This window comes from Rhinatrema bivittatum, chromosome 2 (assembly GCF_901001135.1).
Source record: "Rhinatrema bivittatum chromosome 2, aRhiBiv1.1, whole genome shotgun sequence".
Taxonomy (NCBI): Eukaryota; Metazoa; Chordata; class Amphibia; order Gymnophiona; family Rhinatrematidae; genus Rhinatrema; species Rhinatrema bivittatum.
In genome coordinates this window covers 418,804,346-418,829,274 of record NC_042616.1, presented here as the reverse complement: position 1 = coordinate 418,829,274, position 24,929 = coordinate 418,804,346, and the positions used below count along the sequence as shown (strand labels likewise).

The 24,929-nt window shown below is 42.2% G+C and overlaps 1 protein-coding gene across 1 annotated transcript in view; it reads left to right on the top strand.

Annotated features, from left to right (window-relative positions):
- TAB1 (TGF-beta activated kinase 1 (MAP3K7) binding protein 1) overlaps positions 1-24,929 on the top strand; it is a gene marked incomplete at its 5' end in the record, with an annotated part of 185,746 nt that overhangs the window by 148,839 nt on the left and 11,978 nt on the right. Inside the window, 3 exon segments of the mRNA XM_029590187.1 lie at positions 3,873-4,017; positions 4,582-4,804; positions 5,027-5,183. Of these exon segments, the coding sequence (XP_029446047.1) occupies positions 3,873-4,017; positions 4,582-4,804; positions 5,027-5,183 (525 nt within the window).

Here is a 24,929-nt window from a genome sequence, read left to right as displayed (position 1 = left end):
CTTACAACCACTCAATCTTTCATCCAATATATCTCAAGTGCTTATAGCTTCACGTAAACCTTCCACGCGAAAGAACTATGCTTCCAAGTGGAAAAGGTTCAATTTGTGGAGCAAGCAAAACAACATCAATCCTTTCACTTGCCCTACCAATTCTTTATTAGACTACTTGTACCATCTTTCAGAATCTGGTCTCCAGACTTCATCTATAAGAGTACATTTAAGTGCAATTTCCGCTTACCATAATCAGGTAGCAGATGCACCTATCTCTACACAACCTCTTGTCAGCAGATTTATGAGAGGTTTAACTCACCTCAAACCACCAATTAGACATCCCGTCACACAATGGGATCTAAATTTGGTTCTATCAAGACTCATGCGCTCTCCTTTTGAGCCCATAGATTCCTGTGATATCAAATTTCTTACATGGAAGACTATCTTCCTCATAGCCATTACATCAGCTAGACGAGTTAGTGAGTTACAGGCACTTGTCACATATGAACCTTACACGAAGTTCTTGCATGACAGAGTGGTTCTCCGTACTCATCCAAAATTCCTCCCCAAGATAGTCACGGAATTCCACTTAAATCAATCTATAGTTTAACTCACATTCTTTCCAAGGCCTCACTCTCACCAAGGAGAGAGGGCCTTACATACCTTGGATTGCAAGCGTACTCTATCTTTCTACTTAAACCGCACTGCAGTCCACAGGAAATCCAATCAACTCTTTGTTTCCTATGACCCAAACAAACCAGGTAAACCTGTGGGAAAACATACTCTATCAAATTGGCTAGCAGATTGCATACAATTTTGTTATGAACAAGCAGGCCTTCCTCTCCAAGGGCGAGTAAAAGCACACTCAGTAAGAGCAATGTCAACTTCAGTAGCACATTATCGTTCAGTGCCAATACTTGACATATGTAAAGCAGCAACGTGGAGTTCTCTTCACACTTTTGCAGCTCATTACTGCTTGGACAAGCAAGGAAGACAAGATTCAGCCTACGGGCAATCTGTCTTAAAGAACTTGTTTCCAGTTTAAACCCAACTCCTTCTACATCCAATGTTCTGTGATCTTCGGCTGACTCATTTCAACAACAATTCTCCAGTGTTGCCTCAATACAAAATGACTCGGCCTCTAGCTTGCTAATCACCCATATGTGAGGACTAGCATCCTGCTTGTCCTGGGATAAAGCAAAATTGCTTACCTTGTAATAGGTGTTATCCCAGGACAGCAGGATGTAGTCCTCACAGAACCCACCCGCCACCCCGCGGAGTTGGGCCTCATACCTTTATTATTTTATTTTTGCTAAAGCTTTTGCTATATACGAGACTGAAGAGAGACACCTGTGGCAGAGAATATCATAGCATGCTGGGCATGCTCAGTGGCCTTACTGGGCCAGTCAAAAGTTTCTAGAAACTTTGAAAGAGAGTTTTCCCACACTAGGGCTCCGCTAGTGACGTCACCCATATGTGAGGACTACATCCTGCTGTCCTGGGATAACACCTATTACAAGGTAAGCAATTTTGCTTTACGCTGCAGCACAATTGCGATCTATGGTAGATTTATCTAATAAGGTTGATATTAAACAATGGATACAACTGGAACAGGCCCAAGTGGGTCCCATGCCTATACAAGCACTCCTGTGGCAATCCAAGTCTACTTGGAGACCCTTAACATATTTGACGCCAGCCTTGAGTAATACCGTACGATTGTGGAAGATCTGGAAGGCTAAACTAGTTGGGACCTCTGATTATCATCAGTTGTCTCGCTTATTTCACAACACTACCTTTAGGGGGGGCATAGATAATCCTCAAGAAGAGCAGGGGATTCTTACTTTTGGACATATTATTATGGGGTCATCTATCCGCGAGTATGAGGTGTTGCACCTACCAGGGCTATCTGGACTAGGCCAAGTGATAGCCTTTGCTCAGATTCGTCATTTCTTACTTACGCTACTACGCCCTAATAGAGTTCATTCAGCAAAAACACTTTTTGAGACTTACTGTGAGCACTCAGGCAAAATGAAGGGTATTCTTTCCAAAATATATAAATTGCTGAATAATCACTCTCCATATTCTGCAGCTCATATACAGGCCTGGCAAAGGGAACTGGGGGAGGAATTAGATCATGAAGAATGGGACTTAATATTCTTCCAAATATCCAAAGTGCCAATTGCCGCCAATATACAGGAGCACTGTTGTAAAATTCTATATAGGTGGCATTTGACTCCGGACAAACTTCATAGAATGATCCCTGCTATCTCCAGTGGGTGCTGGCGGGGCTGTGGACGTATAGCCACATATCTTCATATTTGGTGGCAATGCCCAAAGGCGGCTTCGTTCTGGAAAGAGATTTACGATTGGCTAGCAAGTGTGGTCACGAGAATTGGCGATATGGACCCTAAATGTGTCTTACTCAATATACCATTGGAAGGACCTTCCAAACATGCAAACAAATTCTGCACACAAGTCTTTGTGGCAGCCAGAGGGGAATTAGCTAAGGCTTGGAAGTCGCCAGACACATGCCCTCTTTGGCAGTAGTCCTTCATAGATTATATAGTCATTACCGAATGGCTCGCCTTACTGCTATACAAAATGACACCATGAAGGCAATTAAGATTATTTGGGAACCTATGATACCATGGTTACAAGCCCAGGGAAAATCCTCTCTTGGGACATGGAGTTAGACTCTGGATTTGATATAACTATTCAGTACAGTACGAACTTGTCATATTATCACCTATAACACTTTATTTTTATTTTATTATTTATCTTACATTATCTTTGGTACATGTTTTGATATGGCGAGGCCACCTGGCAAGGAGGAGGGGGGGGGGATTGGGGAGTTATATACAAACTATTAACTGGAAAAATCTATACATATTTAATTGTTTCTATACTTTAATCATAATGAACATAGCATCATTTTCTAGGCATATTGAGTTTTCAGTTGTGAGGACCTGCTGTACTAGATTCATGTTTACTATGCTTGTTATCAATGGAAAGTGCCTCATAGTATCTGTAACTGTACTATCTCTCAAAACTTGTGTATATTTCATGCTGTGTTTAATACCATATATGTATTACAAATAAAAAAAAATTATATATGAATGACTCCAGACTGCCTGTATCAACTGCTAATAAGCAAGTTGCAAATATAAATAAAAACAGAAATACAAATAAAAAGCATGCTTTAAAATGTCTATATGCTAATGCCAGAAGTCAAAAAATAAGACTGGAGAGTTAGACTATCTGACATTAAATGAAGATATAGACATAATGAGGTCAGTATTTGAAGGGGTTTGTATGGCTAAATTTGACTTAGCCAGAAAAACCCCAAGGTTTAAATTTTTCTTCCCGCTTAACAGCTACATTTTAACTGTATAAGTCATTACATGTCAAGTTATCCAGCAAATTCTGATCAGAAAAATCCCAGGCCTAAAGTTAGCCAGATAACTGCGAACCCCCTCCCCCCCCCTCAAAGAACACAAGTGGCTAAATAGTGGGTGGAGAGGCCCTCCCTCCCGATCCTAGCAAATAGAAAATTTAATTTTTTCACTTAATGCACAAATTATGGAATTGTTGCCGGAGACAGGATCAAGGTAATTAGCATAATAATTTTAAGAGGTTTGGACAAGTTCTTGGAGGAAAAGTCTATAAAAACCTATCTAGGTAGACTTGAGAGAGCCCATTGCTTATCTCTAGGAATGCGGAACAAATAGATCTATATTTTGGGATCTGTTGGATGCTTGTGACCTGAACTATCAGGTTTGACCCAGCATGGCACTTCTTATGTTCTTAAAGTGTTTTTGCTTTTTTGTTTTAATGAAGACACTATAGATAACCAGCTTTTTCCCCTGCTTGTTCCCTAATAGTGCTGCTAAATCTAAACCAATCATAGCAGAGCCAGAGATCCACGGTGGACAGCCATTAGACGGGGTGACCGGATTCCTGGTACTGATGTCAGAAGGACTGTACAAGGCATTAGAGTGTGCCCATGGTCCCGGGCAGGCAAATCAAGTGAGAAAAATAAGTATTCTATAAGTAATATTTTGATGATACTCAGTCACCTGGTATTAGTGCTGTGTGCTGCCATGCACAAGAGCCAAGTTAATTGCTTGATTTGTGGCTTGACTCTGATTCCTACTTCTTGGGTTGCTCAGGACTGAGAGTGCTATGGAAGCAGCCCTTAAAGCCCTTGGAGTCCTGGGCTCTGAAAGGATCCATAGAGAGCTGCATGTCATTCGCTTTGCTCGAGGAATGTGACTGCCATGCTTGAGCTAATGTCTTTTTGGGATGTAAAACCATGGGAGCAGCGAACACTTTGGAGCTCTGAGAGAAAGCTTTCCTTTGGTTGATAACGCGAGAAAGAGGTTTCCAGGCCCCTCTCCCCTAAGCATAACTGTAGAAGTGCAGAACATGAGTGAAGGTTTTCTTCATATATTATTGCTTATTTAAGTATTGGCGGATTCATAACTGTTGTAACTGTCTGTTTGTCAACTAGTCTATAAAGTTCAAGAAACCTGGAATCTTTCAGGGATGTGTAACATCTGACTCAATCCCCCTCCCTTCTTCTCATGTCAGGAGATTGCTGCCATGATTGCCACAGAGTTTGCAAAGCAGACGGCGCTGGATGCAGTGACTCAGGCAGTTGTTGACCGCGTGAAGCGGATTCACCGAGACACCTTTGCTAGTGGAGGGGAGCGCTCCCAGTTCTGTACCAAGCATGAAGATATGACACTACTAGTCAGGAACTTTGGGTACCCACTAGGAGAAATGAGCCAGCCCAATTTAACACCCACCCATGGTATGGCACTTTGTGTGTTTGTGTGAGCATACTAATGTGTGCTGACACCTAGCCTAGGCATGGTTCTGAGCTTGTGTGCTAGTTCTGGCCCATATAAACAATCGCCCTTGACATGCTGCTATTTGTGTATGTGTGTCTGATCAGCTGGTCAATATCAGTGCTGTTTGAGTTAATGGTGTACCAGTTTTGGTCTGATTCATCTCTTTGTGTCTCCATTTTTAGGTGGACGTATTTACCCAGTGTCTGTCCCATATTCCAATTCACAGAGCACCAGTAAAACCAGCGTCACCCTCTCCCTTGTAATGCCTTCCCAGGGGCAGATGGTCAATGGAAGCCACAGTAGCTCCACCATGGATGAAATTACACCTACCCTCACCAAGTAAGCACTGCATTTCTTTATTGGGTGACATTCTTTCTTTCTTAAAAAATTTGTTTTTCCTTCAATAAGCGAGTTAATCAGCCATGATGTCTTGGGTATGACATCATCTGGTGGCATGCAGCTCGGAAGCTTCTCAGTATAGCAGAGCTTGATGTTCTGTCCATGCACAGATGTTCCCTCGTGATTACCTCAGTCATCAGTCTTTAGTTGCTTTTTTTTCCACATCTCACAGCGGACGCAAATTTTCTCCCTTCACATCGTTGAGGGCCAAACAGCACTTTTACTGCTTGAAAATGTTATAGAGAGCCCCAAGATTCAAATATTGTTCCTGTGGGCACATCATGTCCGCATCCAACAGACATATAATGTTATTTATGTCTGGGCTTGCAGCATGATCAAGTTATGTTTTAGGACTGCAGCTGCATGACCCCACAGACCAGAAGATTGCAAGGCTGCGGGAGACAAAAGCAGGATCGTCCCAATTGGGAAGTTACATGCCTTCACCCCAACGTTCAGTTCATTCATCACTGGGCCCCAAGCCTTAACATCCAATCCCACAAAAGAGAGCTTCTTCAGAAGGCCTGAAATCAACAATGCAGCACAAGCAAAAAAAACAAACACCCCAAGACTACTGAAGCCAAACCCCAAAATGATCAGACTAGTGCTTCAAGGCCAAAAACGTCCTCGCAAAATAAATCTGCTTCGGCACAAGTGAAAGTGACACATGAGTCAGGCGGATGCCCAAAAACAGCATTGGAATCCCAGGAGATGGACCACAACCTCATGCAAAGCGCCTCAACACAGCGCACATGGGATACACCGTAGCGCACATGGGATACACCATGACGCACATCATTTGACACAGATGGTACCATCGACGCATGGCGCAATGCTACATGACATTGAGCAGCCTCACATAAAGCATGCGTTGAAGAACGATGCAAACATAGGCCAAGCAAAACTGGCGAAGACACTACACGATGCATAGCCATTATACCCGGAGATGTCAAAGGTCCTGAAACCTCACAGGGAAAAAACAACGCATTCGACGCAGGAGGGACAATCACGGCCCACTTCTCAGTCCCATGATCGCCATCATTCTGAGAGAATTTCAGCTCCACGGGAATTGCAGAAAGGTAGACCATCACCGAACCTAGAAGTCTCGTTCGATATAGAACCTATCCTAGAAAATTATATATACACAGACCATGGTCATCCACTCCAACATCACCTTCAGTTATTTCATCGGGTTCATCACAAAATGGTCTTCAAGTATACTCTGGATTATCAACAGTATCCAGACAAAGACAGGAATATCCTCAACTTCAAGAAACATTATTCTACCATAATGAAACTGACTTTAAAGAGCCTGAGGTACAAAGGTCTCTACACTTCCCAACTTCAGATATACATCTAGCTGCTCGTACCACAGTCGCATTCACGTAAGAGGCAGCACTCTTCCTTGCCAACACAAAAGCTTCAGAGAGGAAGACCTGCCCCAGTTTCTCCAAGGCAGAGTTCAGCTGCAGTGATGCAACAAATCTCAGCTATATTGAAGGAATTTTTCTCAGTCCGACATCCAAACATCAGTCCACCAAGGTTCCAACATCCCTTACTAGACTTAGATACTGAGGAATGGGATCAAAAGGGTACTCAACCCAGAGCAAACAACCTGATGAGCCCTCATTCATCAGAGGTTTCTCCTGCTCCAGCAAAAGATCCAAACAGAGAGAACTCACTTCTTTCGTATCATTCTCTACCTAGGTCACCAATGTCTTCCACAGGTCTCCCCTCAGATGAACCAGAGGACCATACATCGCCCTCGGAGGATTTAACATACTCCAAATTTGTGGAGAAGATGAGAACCAGATTAAATGTTGAAATAGAAAATCCCAGATCACCGCAAAGAGGTCTTCGGGATACTAAAGATTTTGGATAGTCTGACCGAACCAGCAGCCCTTCCACTGCATGCTGTCTTAGACTCAATTCTCCTCAAATCTTGGGAATCCCCACAGACCAATCTGTCAGTAACCAGAAGTTAGACTTGAAGTTTCACCTCAAAAAGTCGCAATGTTTTGGCCCTGTTAATCTACCGTATGCATCGATTGTAGTAGAACCTGTGACGGAAAAAACTAAAAAGTCAAAACTTCACGCAAGCTCCCCTCTGGGTAGAGATAACAAGATATTAGATGACTTCACGAGGAAAATCTTCATGCTAACCTCCCACATTCAACAACATCAGTTTTGCATGGTGCAATACATATATGAGTGCTTGCAACAACTCAAATCCTTCATATGTTCTGAAGCTGGTGAACAAAAACACCTCAGACACAACAGGACCTAAAAGAAGGAATTCAACATCACGTATGTTCAATTTATGAAGCATTTGAAACAATGTTGAGGACATCTGCTTCTATAACGACATGTAGGAGCACTTGGTAACGAGCAAGCACAATTAGGGATGATGTCCAAGAAAGACTCAAAGATCTCCCCTGTTTAGGGGACATCTTGTTTTGGGACATACTTTGTGAGACAGTGGCACAGATAAAGGAGCAGAATGTGGCCGTGCAGTCTCTCACACTGTAATCAGACCAGCCTACACCATTCAAGCGATTATTCCCACAATACAAGAAATCCTACTGCCAGCATAAGCCCTACAAACAATATATCCAATATAGGGCGCCAATCTACCAGCAACCCCGCCCACAACCTCCACAACTTTTACAAAGGGGATCTCCACGGAACTGTAGACCTTAGAAACCTCAACAGCAGACAAACTCTAAAAACCAACAAGGATTTTGAAGAGTCCAGGCCACAACCACAGGCTCTGGTTGGGGGCAGGGTCATCAATCACTTTTCAGCTTGGGCCCAAATAACTACCAATTAGTGGGTTCTGAAGATAGTTCGGCATGGCTATTACCTTCAGTTCACCAATTTACCAAGGTTGCCTCATGCAGCACCACTAACAAAAATAAACCTCAATCAGGTTCCCTTCTTGAACCTAGAAGCACAGAAGCTTTTAAAGCAAAAACGATTCAATGCATTCCACCTTTTTACAGCAGCAAGGGATTCTGCTCTTAGTATTTCCTCATTCCCAAACATACTAGAGATCTTTGCCCAATTCTAGATCTCCATCCTCTCAACAAAACAGTTAAAAGAGAAAAATTCAAGATGACAACTCTGAAGTCCATTTTGCCCTTCATACAGCTGGGTGTTTGGATGTATTCACTAGATCTGAAAGATGCGTATGCCCATATTCCAATTCACCATTTCTGCTGGCAGTACCTTTGCTTCCAGGTGAGCAACAAACATTACCAGTACAAAGTACTCCCCTTTGGACTCTCCTCTGCCCTGAGAGCTTTCACAGTGTTTAGCAGTGGCTGGAGTTCATCTTCACCGAAAGAGATTACAAATCTTCCCCTATCTGGACGACTGGCTGTCAGTTTCCTCGAATCCCACAGATCTACATAAGGACCTTCGGATCACAATCCAATCCTTAGAAAGGCTAGGACTCCTCATAAATTACGAGAAGTCAAACCTCCAACCAAGAATCCTCCAACCAACATAGACTCCATGCGAGAAAGGGCGTTCCTGCCCGTCGACAGAATAAATCACCTACACCACTTAGCTTTACATTTATAAAGCAAATCCAGAACAGCGGTACACAAATTACTAGTATTATTAGGCCACATTGCAGGGGCTATTCACGTAGTGTGTGTCTGATGTGCCTGCACATGCACAGATAATAGCAGGGCTTGAAAAGACAGTGGTGTCAGATGTCCCAACCACTTTCCACCAAAATATTTATTATACCTTCAGTGAAAAAGGACTTAACTTGGTGGGTAAAACCGAAAGTGCTAAATCAAAATGCCCTACTAATGTTCAAACACATCCTGACAGAGAAAGCAGTCATGGTTCACACAGACAACCAGGTAGCCATGCTTTACATAAACAAGCAAGGAGGATTGGGTTCTCTAAGTCTGTGCATGGAGGCGACTGATATAAGAATGGGAAGCCCAACGCTGTATTACATTTCAAGCGACGTACATGCCGGGAATAGCAAACATTCAGGCGGACAGACTCAGCAGAGTTTTTCATCCACACAAGTGGGCTCTGGACCCATAGCTGACAGGATGTTCGCCAAGTGGGGTACTCCCAGCATAGACCTATTCGCAACTCAATACAATACAAAGCTGCAAAGGTACTGCTCTCTTCTTCATTGTTCTGAAAGCGAGGCACAGGATGCGTTCCTTCTTTTGTGGTCAACAGGCCTACATTATGCGTTTCTTCCAATTCCACTCTTGACTCGAACAATACAGAAGTGTATTCAAGATCGAACAGAAATTATTGTCATAGCTCCATTGTGGCTGAGTCAACCATGGTACGCATATCTTATGCAACTTTCAACACAAACACCGAAACTCCTGGGGAACCAACCAGGCCTCCTCACTCAAAAGAATGGGAGGAACCCTCCTACCAATTCAAGAAGTTCTTCTGTCCTGAAGAAAACCATCAACTTGCCATAATTATTCATTCAAATGGGCTCATTATATTCACTGGTGTTGCTTGTAGTCAGTTGCAATATTCTCCCAGATTCCTACTTGACTAATTTTACTGTCTGTCCCAGAAAGGATTACGAACAACATCAATGAGTACATTTGCCAACAAATGATACCTCTCTAGGTAACTATAAATCAGCTCTTCATGAGTATAGGGAAGCTATTAATAGCGCTAAACGTAATTTCTACTCGGAAAAAATTCATAAATTTCAATTTAATTCGAGGTTGCTGTTTTCATATGTATCCGAGCTTACCCAGTTAAAAGGAAAGTCTTCTTTTGGGTCCTCTAACCTAAAAGAAAAGAGCGATGAGTTTGCTCTCTTTTTTAAGGAAAAAATTTTAACTGCTTTAAAAGAGGTTAATAGTCAAGATTCTCATAAGATTATTTTACCAATGAATCCATCAGTAAGTTGGCTATCTTTTGAATCAGTTTCTTCTCTAGAAATTCTTAATGTAATAAAAAAAATGAAGCCTGCCAAACATCCCTTAGATAAGATGCCCATTAAATATCTTAAGTTAGTGCAAGATATTATTGCCAAACCATTAGCAGACATAGTAAATCTATCATTGGAAGAAGGTGTTTTTCCTGATTGTCTGAAAAACGCAGTGGTTAAACCCATTTTGAAAAAAGCACATCTAGATCCTGAAATGCTGGCCAATTATCGTCCAATCTCAATACTTCCTTTTTTGGCCAAGCTTTTGGAGAAAGTGGTGAATCAACAATTAATGGAATATTTGGAGGATCACCAATTATTGTATCCAGCACAATATGGTTTTAGGAAGGCCCATAATACTGAGACCCTTTTGATTTCATTGTGTGATACCATTCAAAGAGGATTCGACCAGAATACTTCTTATTTATTGATTTTACTAGATATTTCAGCGGCGTTTGACACTGTTAGTCATGACGCACTTGTTTTAAGACTTCAAGAGATGGGACTCGCTGATACCACTTTGGCTTGGTTTAAATCTTTTCTCACCAATAGATCTTATGTGGTTCAGCTAGGAACAACCAATTCAAAAACGGTTGATCTCCAAACGGGAGTTCCTCAGGGATCATCGCTTTCTCCAACCTTGTTTAATGTCTACATGGCCCCGTTATGTAGACTTTTATCAGGACTGGGTGTGGTTTATTATTTGTTTGCTGACGATATCCAGATTTTGATTCCCATAAAAGATTCATTAGTGGATACGTTAAAACTTTGGGATATCTATTTTAAGTCAATTAAACAGCTGTTGACTCATATGTCTCTAGCCTTAAATAATTCAAAAACAGAAATTCTTTTTATTTCTAATAAGGTTTCTGAGAATAAAAAAGCAGATATTTCCACTCTTCCATCAACTCTTAAGTTTCTTTATGAGGTTAGAGATTTAGGTTTCATTCTGGACTCTGAATTAAATATGAAAGCATCTATTAAAGCTACGTTAAAAGATGGCTTCTATAAATTAAGAGTTTTAAGAAAATTGAAGCCTTTACTACACACGAATGATTTTCGAATTGTACTCCAGGCCTTGATACTTCCGAAAATAGATTATTGTAATGCTTTGTTTTTGGGTGTCCCACTTTCTACTATTCGCCCTCTGCAATTATTGCAGAATGCGGCTGCTCGTTTATTGGCTAATTCTAATAGATGTGATCACATTTCACCTGTGCTGATGAAGTTACATTGGCTTCCGGTACATTATCGTATTCAGTTCAAGTGTTTGACACTTATTCATAGAGCCATCTACGGCTCTAACTCTGAATGGTTGAACACTTCTTTACATCTACATGTGCCAGCTCGGAACTTGAGATCACTGGGACAAGCTTTGCTAACTATTCCATCTCCCAAATTGGTTCGCTTGGGTTCAGTCAGAGAGAGGTCTCTCTCCCTGGCAGGGCCCAAACTTTGGAACTCTTTGCCTACTGATATTCGTCTTGAGGACAATATCAATAGTTTTAAGAAACAATTAAAGACCTGGCTATTCCAGCAGGCCTTTAGCCAAATTAATTGATCTCTTGTTAGGTTCTGTGATTTGGGGAAGCGTGCCATTGAAAGAATAGCGATGTGGGATGACTGGGTAACTTTTTGGTGGGCTATAGAGGCTGATGGGTTTGTATTTTTTATTTATTTTTTTAAATGTGCTAGTTTTATATTACTGTTTTTTGTTTTTACTTATGTATTTTTTTAAAAAAGTATGTAAACTTAGATTAGTTTTTATGAAGAATGTTTTTTTTTGAATTTGGTACTGCAAATTCAATGATTGTTAACCGGCTTGATATATATTTGAAAGTCGGTATATAAAGTTGTATAAATAAATAAATAAAATAAATCACAGCTTATCACCATGAGGTGGACGGATACCCTATATCTCCATGCATCCATTGATATCTCGCTTCATGAAGGGCCTGATACGCATGTTTCCACCAGTGAAGAAGCCGCCTATTCCATGGGACATAAATGAATGTTTATATGTTTATTTATATTCCGCTTTTTGCACTTTTTTCAGCACTTCAAAATGGATTACATTCAGGTACTGTAGGTATTTCACTATCCTCAGAGGGCTTACAATCTAAGTTTGTAACTTGCCTAAGGTCACAAGGGCAACAGTGGGACTCAAACCCTAGTCTCCTGGTTCATAGCCCACTGCTCTAACCACTAGGCTACTCCTCCACTCCTAAATGTAGTGTTAACAGTGCTCATGGCAAGCACCTTGGAACCTCTGTCGACTGCGCATCTTAAATTCCTTACATTCATAATAGCAGTCACATCAGCAAGAAGAATAAGTGAACTACAAGCATTAGAACATTTTCCACCTTATCTGCAGTTTCTCCAAGATAAGGTATTATTACATCCACATCCAAAGTTCTTGCCTAAGATAGTGTCTGAATTTCATCTTAACCAATCAATCTCTCGACCGACATAGTTCCCTAAACCACATAAGAATGAAAGGGGAAAAAACTCTACACACCTTGGACTGCAAACTACAAGGAAAGAACTCAAGAACACTGGAAGCCTCAATAATGTTTTGTCTCCTATAATCTTAAGCTGGGAGTTTCAGTCTCCAAGAGAGCTCTAGCCACCTGGTTAACAAAATTGTATACATCATTGTTATGCCTCAGTTTCTGTTCCCCTTTCGGGAACAGTAAAGGTGTATCAGATACGAGCAGTCGCAGCATTCTTGGCACTACAGAAAGACATTCCTGTAGAGGATATCTGCAAAGCTGCAACATGGTCCTCTATACATACTTTCACGTCTCACTGTTGCCTGGACAGACTTTCGGAGTCCGATAGTGCCATGGGTAGGGCAGTGCTAACTAGGCTAGGAGACGGGGGCTAGATGTTGCCACATAGGTGACTGGGTTGCAAAATTATAAATAACTAAGTATATATAAATCATAATGATGAATAAGAAGAGGAACATACAAGCCTTCCTCTGGAAGCAGCAATTCTCAGCTTGGGACTCCCCAAGACAAATGGCTGATTCACTCACTTATCGACGGGAAAAAAGCAAGTTTGCTTACCGAAAATGGTGTTTTCCATAGATAGAGTGAATCAACCATTCGGTTGCACCCACCTCCCTGGCAGTTTCTAGATACATGGTCCGATCATGGCCTAAAATCTTTAGTACCAACTGAAGCCCGACGACTGAAGTAATCGCGCAAGAACATCCAATTATGGGCAGCGTGTCAAGCTCTGCTATACTGAGAAAGTTCCGAGCCATGCGCCACTGGATGACTTTGCGCCCAAGACAGCATGGCTGATTCACTCTATCTACGGAAAACACCATTTATGGTAAGCAAGCTTGCTTATACCGCAAACTTTGTGTTCAGAGCGGTTTACATAAAACATATATAAAATAAACTTTAAATACCAATAATAACTACCAAAAAGTCATAAAACAATACTATATATACATTTCATACATTGTCCTGTCCAAATGCCTCCTAAAAAAGCAATAGCTTCAATTCTTTTGTGAATACCTTAACATCTACCTCTTTGAGCAATTGGAGGGGTAGTGCATTCCCACCACTGCGGGCCACACAAGAAAAACCTCTAGCTCTTGTTTGTTGTAATTTATAATCTCTCTGAGAGGGGACCATTATGAGTTCTTGATCAATTGACCGCAAAGTTTGTGCTGGTATGTATTTAATCAATTTAGCTTGAAGAACACATGGTGACTCTCCATGTAGTAACTTAAAGATTATAACCATTAATCGAAATTGCATCCTAAATTTAATAGGCAACAATGCAAACTCTTCAAGGCTGGGGTAATATGATCAAGTTTTTATAAGCCATGCTGCAGAATGTTGTATTAATTGTAATACATGCAATAACTTGTCAGGCAGTCCAATATAAATTGTATTACAATAGTCAAGATGACCAAGAACAAGGGACTGCAAAACAGTGCGAAACATATCTGTTGGAAGCAAATATTTCAATGGCCTAAGCATTTTTAGCTTATAAAATGCTATCTTTGCTAAATGCCTTATATGATAATTCATACTGAGTTGTTAGTCAGTCTCTCTCTCTCTCTCTCTCTCTCTCTCTATATATATATATATATATATATATATATATATAAAAATATATATAATATGTATGTATATATATATACTCCCAAACTTTTTATCTCAGATAAAATGGGCAGCATCACTCTCTCAAAATTTTTAGTTAAGGAATTTCCTTCCAAAAATGTTCTTCCTACCCAAAATAATCTTGTCTTTAAAACTTTTAATACAAGACCATTACTACCTAACCAGTTTTTAATTTCATGCCTACACTTATTAAACGTTTCTATGGGAATAGCTCTAGTTACTTAACTTGGAATATATAGCTGAAGATCATCAGCATATAGATAGTATACTACTCTTAAGTCTGCAAAATGGGATACAAAGGGGCAATTTACAGATTAAAAAGAACCAAGCCCTGCGGGACTCTAATAGATAACATCTGCCACGGTGAACTTTGGTTCATTACTTGTACAGACTGCTTTCTATTATCAAGAAATGATGCAAACCATTATATACTATTTCTTTAATCCCAATGGCTCGTAACCGGGACAGTAATATCCTAGGACTCACAGTATCTCATGCACTGGAGATGTCCAACTGCACCAAAATTCCAGTCATTTCATGCTCCAAGTTATACAACAATGTGTCAAATAAAAATATCAAAACCTCAGTATTATGATTCTGCTGGAACCCAAATTGGTTCTTGTCAAGGAACTTGTGCTCCATCAAGAAATCATCTAGTTGTAGCAACACACTTTTTTTCTAAAATCTTTAACAGAATGGGCATTTTTGATATAGGCCAATAATTGGTAACATTATCTGCAAGCAATGTACAATCTTTCTGATTGGCCTTACAGTTTGTTTTAATATACTAGGGACAATGCACTCCTTTAAGGAACAATTGATCACCCTTTGTATTATTTTAAAAAAGTCGTCTTGCAATGTTTTATTAAATAAAATGGGCATGGGTCCAACAGTGATGATGTATTCTTTAATGAATTTACAACTATGGCTATTTCCTTCAAGAATAAAGGAAAAAATGCCGTTCACTTAATATCTGCTTCATTAACTACTTGCTCATCACTGATTTGCAGAGTCTTTCCCAATTGGCTTTGTATACAAGTTATTTTTTTTTTTATAATCAGCTAATTGATCACAGTCAGGGATGTTTTTGTTCAGGCCCTATAGATCTCTTATAGTAGAACACAACTCCAAAGACTGATTGAGAGAATTAATTAATGACTGGGTATAGTACTTTGATAGTGGTGCTTGATATTGCCCATCTGGGTGCACACACAGAGGAACCATCCTCATGCCGTGGCATGTTCTGCTCATCCCGCAGGGCTTTGCCCACCTGTATCAGGTAATGCAATAGTAAAGATAGGCGGGACGACTTGCATCTGGATGGCTGCTCTATCCTTGATTTCCTTGGGGGCGAGCTGCGTGATATCTATGCTGAGGACACCGGTGCCGCTGCTGCTACCCTCCGCTTTTCCTCCATGGCCCCCATTTTTTGCCGAATTATGCTTTCTGTTAGGGGTCTTTTGGGCCCTTGTCCCATGCTTCGCGGTTCCCTCGATGGAAAGTTTTGCTCCTCAAGGTGGCCCGGATGCCCTACCTCCTCCCCGTTGGCTTCTAGCTCCCCTGCGGTCAGAACTGCCAGCAGGCGGGAGGACCTTGGGGTTGGAACCAGAGGGTTCCGCACCAGTGGGCACCTCGGGGACAGGGGTACTAAAAGCCTTGCAGCACACTGTACTGGAGTCTGCCTAGCTACAGCCAAGGAGTCTGACCTCAGGGACATTGTACAAACGTTGGCAGTATCTCCTAAAGAGTCGAGTATCAGCCGAATCGTGAGGCAATTAAAGTAGAATAAAAGAAAAGGGAACCGGCCAGAGCATGCTCTAAATTCAGGGCCAAGAGGCAGAACAGCCCCAGGACCCGACACAAAGTACCCCCAGAAAGGAGCAGTCGCTCAGACTTCCTTGGCGGAAATTATTCACTTATAAAGAGCTGTGCAAGGTTAATAAATTTAAGAGGGGCTCTTGCTGCCAAGGAATCCCTGTCTTTTCTATTTTTTTTTAAAGAAAAGAGAGGGATAGGCAGATCCAGTTTGGAGACTCGAAGCCGTGGAATCCAAAACTGCTCAGCTCGGGGCCAAGGAGGAAAGAGGCTGGCTCAAGGGTGCCAGCGAGATTTAAATTTCCCGCTGGCCGCCTCTCCCCTCAGCCATCGGGTAGTCTGGCATTGGGGTGCACCTTGAAGACATCACAGCCCCTGACACCGGGCCAATCAGGGGGAAGCACCGTCATCAAGGCGCCGCAGCACAAGGCCGGTGCCATTCTTGTCGCCATGCAGAGGGGAAGGGGGGGGGGCGAACCCTCCAGGGGGCAGCCGCCAGCACAGGTGCATCGGGCGCCTTGGTTATTTACGGCGCCCACACACCCGTGCTGGGGAGGCCGCACATCTTGAGCTTTCTATTCTGAGGAAAAAAACTGGGAAGAGAGAGAGCAGTTTTTATTGTTTGTTCTACAAATTTGCAACCAGTTCTTTTAAGACGCAACAAGCATGATTTTAATGATCCTGATCAATACATAGCAATTTGTTTTCTGGCACTTTTCTCTTCGCTTTCTGATATTGTTCAAAAGCTGAGAATCGGTGCTTTCAATTGGGATTAAGTTACATGAGCAGGAATATATATTTTTGGATAAATATCTGAACATTAAAATTTGTGTATGCTAGACAATAAGGATTTCCTACTCCCCCCTCCTGTCCCCATCACTACACTTGCTAATGCTTAAAAGATAGCATCCACTTTGGGCCAGGCAGTATTTATGATACCTAAAACCAGATTGCAGTCAAACCCCTTCCTATAAATCAGACCCATCGCATTTTTTGTCACCCTCGTGAGACTGCTGGTTTCATAGGAGAGATTTGAGTCACCCATGCATGTTTTCCTTTCTCTGTTTCAAATCTTATTTATGTATTTAAAGGCTGCATTGTGGTGGCTTTGCTATGCCTATAAAGGTTTTCTTTAGGTCCTGCAAGGGATCCAGGAGGCTTGCAGTAACTGGCCCATGGTGTGACTCATGAGTTCTGCAGTGTAGGTGTGACAAGCCTACAAATAGCACTACATACAAAAAAGGTTTGAGTGTTTTTGTGCTTTCTCCCAGTGTAATAACAAGCTTGCGGTGCATCAGAGGCTGTGAACCTTTTTAAACAAGCTGCTAAAACAGTTCATTTGCAGCAGAGAGTGACAATGAAATGTTTAACTTTTTACAAGCCCTAGCTCTTGTCTGGAAACAAGCTTTTTGGAACTTGATCTGTTGTAGAGACCAACTGTCTCATCAAAAGCAAGAATAAGATTACTTAAAGAGAGAATTTAGTTTAATAAACGTGGCAAGGATCATAAAGAGAGAGGGGGAATCCAAGGACAACTGAAAGAACTGTTCAAGCAGTGAAAAGCACAGTTTTTACATAAACATGCCATTCAGAAGTATGTACACTCAGGTTTGGATTTTTCTAGCCTGCTAGTTTGTTCCTGCTTTTTGGACTTTCAGCTCATTCAGAACTAGGGCTGAAATCTGGTGCCATGAGCTCTCATTCACAAGTACCCAGGGTATTTTCCCCTGTTTTACACCTGCATCGAATTTACTTATCTCAGCTATTGCAACATCAGTCTGCGGTGGGCCCTGCATTCATGAGTCCTTTGTCCAGACAATAATTATCAGTACTGCATGTTAACTGGGATTCCCTCCCCCAGAGGCTATGATAAATCCTGCCACTGCATCATCCCAACCCTGGCCAACAGGCCGATACAGAAAAACGTGCGGGAGAGCCGGCGAGCGCCCGCTCTCCCAGCGCACACAGGCCACTCTCCTGAGCACGTGATTCAGGAGGGTGGCCTGTGCAAATTAGGGCCCGTGGTAAAAGGAGGCACTAGGGACACTAGCGCATCCCTAGCGCCTCCTTTTTGACAGGAGCAGCGGCTGTCAGCGGGTTTGACAGCCAACGCTCAATTTTGCCAGCGTCGGTTCTCGAGCCCGCTGACGGCCATGGGTTCAGAAAACGAACGCCGGCATAATTGAGCGTCTGTCTTCTGACCCGCGGGCCACGGGCCGATTTTTTTTTTTTTAATTTTTACTTTTTTTTAACTGTTGGGGCCTCCGACTTAATATTGCTATGATATTAAGTCGGTGGGTGTACAGAAAAGCAGTTTTTTCTGCTTTTCTGTACACTTCCCCGGCGCTGGCAGAAATTAACGCCTGCCTTTGGGCAGGCGTTAATTTCTGAAAGTAAAATGTGCGGCCTGGCTGCACATTTTATTTTCTGTATCGCACGGAAATAACTAATAGGGCCATCAACGTGCATTTGCATGTTGCGGGCACTATTAGTTTCGGGGGAGTTGGACGCGCGTTTTCCACTTGCTATTACCCCTTACTGTATAAGGGGTAAAGTTAGCGCGTCAAAAACGCGCGTCCAAATCTGGGTTAACAGTGCGCTCCACCGGCACGCACTGTACTGTATCGGCCTGAAAGGAAATGGAAAACCTGACCTGGGAATCCAACCCAGGTCCTCTTCATCCTGTCGGAGCAGTCCAGACACATGGGTTATGCCCACTTACCAGGAAAATGGAGACAAAGATCAACAGGTTCAGTGACATCATCCCTTATAAGCATCCATGCTGACCTCAGCCTGCCAGTATTCTCTGTCTCCAGCAGATGGTAGGTATGCATCCCATGCTGTTGACTTAAGCCTAGTTAGGTGGGATGAAGTGGACATTTTTGGCAGCTCCTGCAGTGAAAGATGCATTCTCTATCCCTCAGTTGGGCTTTGCCCTGGGGATGAAGGACATTTAAATTCTGAGCCTATTCTTGAAGTGCAAGTTTTTACTGCCTCCCTCAGCTGAGCAGCACCAAATCCCAGGGGGTTATCAATCAAGGGCTGGTTACTAGGAATCTTTTCTGGTTCTTCTATTTTTTTGCTTTTTTCTCCCCTCTTTCTCTATCTCAGTCCCCGTCCCCCCCCCAAATCTGTTTCTTCCCCCTAGCAACCTTAATGTAAAACCAAAACCCAAAGGCAAGCCCTGGTTATTGCTGTGCAGTCAGTAAAGTTCTTTAAAACAGTCCTGCAGAAAGATCATGCAGTGATCATTGGCAGGTCTAAGGGAACTCCTGACTGCTGCAGAACACAGGAAGAAATCCGTTCTCTGCAGTAATTATGGAGTGCATCAGTTGCAGGCTGCGGCAGTGGCTAAGCTATGCTGTGCCTGTTTGGAAGCATAGGGTCTAGAGTGGGGCAACGATCAGAGATCTCGGGGATGGAGGGGGGGACACACATCAAGGGCAGTTAGGTGAGCTCCATGATAGGAATGGTGCCCATTTTAAACCTTAGACCAACAAAGCAACAAGGAAGGCTATCTAAAAAAAAAAGCCGTGAGGGCAACAAAATGGGTTAGAAGCCAAATGTCCGATCAGAAATTTTTATTTCATGGAGACGTGTTTCTTTTAGCAAGCCCGACTCTGGCCGAGTTTCACCCCCTACACTGGGGCTGTCTCAGGGGCTAAAATACACAAACAACATATACAACTCAACAATAATAAACAAATAAAGTAATCAAAATCATAATTATGACATGACAAATAAACAAGACATAATGGCAACATGTAAAGCTGTGGGGTGATGATTATGTACATATGGTTGTGATAATTGTATTAATAAACAGTACTCATGAAACCTTGTAGAATATATAATTTAGGAAGATTAAATTCATGTTCATGAAAAACAGTAGTGCCTGTTTTTACCTGTGTACAGTCAAACGTTTTGTATCTGAGGAATCAGTCTCATTCAAACAGATTGTATCAGATGGTCTGAAAAAGTATGCATATAGAACAATGAGAATGGTAAAAACAAAGTCTAAGAATTATAAAATAAAAAAGTAAAATAAAAACCAACTGTGTGGCATTATATAAAAAATAAATAAAATATAAAAATGAAAATGCTGAATGTTCAATAAAAAAAACTCTAGTGAGGTCTCCCTGCGGGTATATGTATTAACAAGGGGATTCCACAGGTTTCAAAAACAAAATTTAAACGCTGAAAGGTGCATATATTAAAAACTAATGAAAGGCACTGTAATTGTAGCAGTACTTGCTAGGGTAATTCAAAAATACTAAAAATTTATATGCTCGAGCATCAGCAAATGAATGAATCAGATAAAAGATAAAAATACATCCATTACCTCAGCGCTACCGCAGCAAAGATGGTCTCTGCTCCGATCACAAGGAAATGAAAGGTTTGACCAGGCTCTTTAACACAGTGAAAAGTGTGCCAAAAGAGTGTGTCAATAACAATTACATTTTCCTAGCGTGTAGCAGATGGACTCAGGACCAATGGGTATAGTGTGCTCCTGATAGCAGTTGGAGACGGAGTCAGATTTCAAACTGACGTCAGCACTACATATACCCATGCAAGAGGCTCTGATCCTCAGTTTTTTCCATCTCCATAGCAGTTCGGGACTTCACACACGCTTGCACAGCGTTAGAAAACCAAATTCAAAGAAGAAAGAGAGAGAGAATCTTACCTAGCCGGGAGCCGTTCTTCAGATTCACACCGGGATCCATACAGCTGCGCACTGTACCCGCCTTCCTGCCAAAGGTGGTTTCTCACTTCCATTTAAACCAAACCATCTCGCTGCCATCTCCAGACGAGCATAAGGACTCAGAAGACTCACACCTTCTTCTCCACCTGAACGTCAGCAGACTCTTAGTCCGATACCTGGAAAAATCGGAGCTTGTACGAAAGACAGACCCTCTGTTCATTCTTCACAGCGGAAAGAGGCAAGGGGAAGCAGCCTCGCGGGCAACCATCACCCGCTGGATCAAAGAAGTAATCAAGGCAGCCTACGTAGAGGCAGGCAAACCCCCGTCTCTACAAGTCAAGGCCCATTCCACAAGGGCCCAGGCAGTGTCCTGGGCAGAAACCAAGATGCTGTCACCCGCAGAGATCTGTCGGGTGGCAACATGGTCCTCCATCCACACCTTCTTGAGATTCTATCACCTGGATGTTCAGGCCAAGGAGGACACCGTATTCGCAAAGGCAGTACTAAATGGGCCACAGGCAGCCTCCCGCCCAGTTCGGGAGTAGCTTTTGTACATCCCATTGGTCCTGACCCCATCTGCTACATGCTAGGAAATGGAGAAATTACTTACCTGATAATTTCATTTTCCTTAGTGTAGACAGATGGACTCAGCACTCCGCCCATGGCTGCCTCGCAGTCAAGAAGCCCCAGGGGAGCCTCCCCCCGAGTGCAACACAAGCACGGGTAAGCCAACCCTTATTTCTACTTCAGACACCCATATTACCAGGTGTCGGCGCTTCTCAGTTGAATGCCCTAGCGGTCTCCAGCTAGAAACCTCGTCATCCAATCCGAGTAATCAAGTTTCAAGTTAATCAAGTTAACCAAATTAATCAAAATTATCCAAACACACATATATCCATAATTGTTTTTCGAGGAGAAAACTGAGGATCAGAGCCTCTTGCATGGGTATATGTAGTGCTGACGTCAGATTGAAATCTGACTACGTCTCAGACTGCAATCAGGAGCACACTATACCCATTGGTCCTGAGTCCATCTGTCTACACTAAGGAAAATGAAATTATCAAGTAAGTAATTTCTCCAATATTAAAAGTTTGACTCTTTACAATTAAAAACTTTAATAAAAGCACTATAAAACTGAAGCTGTGCTTGCTGCAGCGATTCTGATACACTACGTGTATCTTTAAAAACATATGCTCGAACAATCAGCGAATCCGATAAAAAATTAGAATACTTACATTGACTCAATGCTACCGTGGCTCCGATCGCAAAAAAAACGAAGAAGTTTGGCCAGGCTCTTTAAAATGCTGAAAAGTGTGCCAAGGGAGTGTCAATCAAAAATAGGGGGTGTGTTCTAAAAAAATCCCCGTATACGACAAGATCATGGCAATTCTGAACAGTATCACTCAACAGTTTTTAAAGGCCATAAGTGAAACATAAAACAAAGTCAAAATGGAACCATGTGGATATAAAATATGATGAAAAAGGGGAAACTAAAAGATAGCGTTTGTACAAATTGAAAAATAAACTCAGCATTACAAATAAGGTATAAAAACCGAAGTAAGTTCATTTGACATGGTGCACTGGCCTTTCCTCTTTCAAACCCTCACGGCTATGAATTTTGGCCACTTTTTCCTCACTTGGTTAGAGCAATTATACGACAACCCGAGGGCCAGAGTAAAGGTCAATGGCACATATTCAGAGGCCTTTCCTATTGCCAGGGGAACAAGGCAGGGATGCCCGCTTTCTCCTTTGCTTTTTGCGCTTTTTTTAGAACTGCTGGCTACTAAGGTACGGGCAAATACGAGAATTAATGGCATCGTAGTAGGGGAACAGGAATACAAAATGACCATGTTTGCGGACGACATTCTGTTCACCTTGGCCAATCCATCCAGTTCTCTAGGCACGACATTGGAAGAACTGCAGGCTTTCGGTAAAGTTTCTGGTTTCACGTTAAATGTTGACAAATCGGAAATCCTAAATGTAACTACCCCGCCAAATGAGTTAGCTGCACTGAAATCCAAATTCCCGTTTAAATGGGCAGCTAAAAAGATTAAATATCTTGGGATACACATTAGTGCTGATATTACGGAGTTATATTCCTTAAACTATCCTCCTCTTCTTCAGAAGCTCTTTAAAGATTTAGATCGGTGGTCCGACCTCTATTTATCCTGGTTCGGTCGTATTGCTACAATAAAAATGAACGTGCTACCCAGGCTAAACTACTTATTTCAATCGATCCCCATAGATATTCCGATTTCCCAAATTAAGAAATGGCAGCAGAAAATCTTCTCTTTTATATGGAAGAGAAGACCACCGAGGATTTCACAGGCCACACTATATAGATCAAAACTTAGTGGGGGGCTGGGAGTACCAAATCTCAGATGGTACCTTACTGCTGCTCAATTTCGCGCCATATTTGACTGGCATAGGTCTAAGAGCCAAAAGCAATGGGTTGATATTGAGCAGGCCCTATCAGGGGGAACTCCGCTACGCGCATTGATTTGGCAACCGAGAGAAACAAGACCCCCTTTGACCGCTCATTCAAAGGCCACTATTACCACGTTACTGAGTTGGGAAAAGTGGAAAGCTCGGTTCGCGGGATCTAGACGATATTTCTTGAGCTCCCATATTCGGACTAATGTCCACTTTGCAGTGGGCAGACAATCTGCATATTTTAAAGCGTGGGAGGAGAGAGGGATACAGACTCTAGGGCATGTGTGGGGCGGGCGGGCTATCCTTCCTTTTTCTGCACTCTCGGCTAAATACCATCTTCCAGAGGTGGATAGATTTCCATATCTCCAACTCCGCCACTTTTTTCAAGCTGAAAATGTAGCTGGCGATCTTGTACTTGGAAAGACCCAGATGGAGAACTGGTGTGCTCAAGCGGACACGCTTAAGGGAGCGCTTTCTCAGGTGTATAGCTTTCTCAGTAAACCTCCCCAACCTAAACCGGGGTTTATGAAAGCCTGGGAAGCGGATCTGGGCAGGATCTTAAATGAGGACACTTGGGACTCCATCTTCTTGCACACAAAAAAAAGCTCGGCCTACGTCGCCTTGGCAGAGAACAGTTACAAAATTCTGCTCCGTTGGTATTTTACACCTGAACGACTGCACAAGATACGAGCTAATTGTAGTCCGCTGTGGCTGGAAGGGATGCGGACAAGGGGGTTCGTTCTTTCACATGTGGTGGGCCTGCCCTAAAATAACCACCTATTGGCATTCTATTACACGCCTTATCCATGCGATTTCTGGTGAGGAGGTCTTACTAACCCCGGAATCGGTGTTGTTGAATATGCCCCTTGATGTTCCAGCGAATAAATTAAAACTGGGCCACCTCATTGTAATGGCAGCTCGTAGGGAACTGGCCAGATATTGGCGGACAGAGGTAATACCGTCCAGGGAGGATCTCCGACTCCAACTAGCCAAATTGGGGTCGGTTCACAAGGCAATAGCTGCTCACAATCCCCATAATCAGCACACCTTACATGCATTACAGCCACTCTTCGCTTGGTTGGCCAGGTCAGACTCCTAGAGACTTGTTTCAGGACATGTTTAGCAAGTTATGTTCTTTGGTGTGATTAGCTTGCAATCATGATGCTTTGATTATGCCTCTATAGGAGGTTGTCCAGTTCTCATAAATACCTCTTTGCAACGGGAGGGGGGAGGGTGGGAATAGAAGAAAGGGAAATATTCAGGGGAGGGGGGGGGAAGAAATACTAAAACTGGGTCATACACTTTGTATTTTGTATTTTGTCACCTATATGGTTATTGTTATTGCACTGTATCCGGTTGTGTTGTACACGGAAGGTGATTTCTGTTTTCTTTTGTGAAGTGAGGACTCCAATAAATGTTAATTAAAAAAAAAAAAAAACCGAAGTAAGTTAAAAAGACAATAATTACCTCTTAAAATCTAAAATGAAAAACCGATAAAATATATAAGAATGAATTTAATCTTCCTAAATTATATATGCTACAAGGTTTCATGAGTACTGTTTATTAATACAATTATCACAACCATATGTACATAACCATCACCCCACAGCTTTACATGTTGCCATTATATATGTCTTGTTCATTTGTCATGTCATAATTAT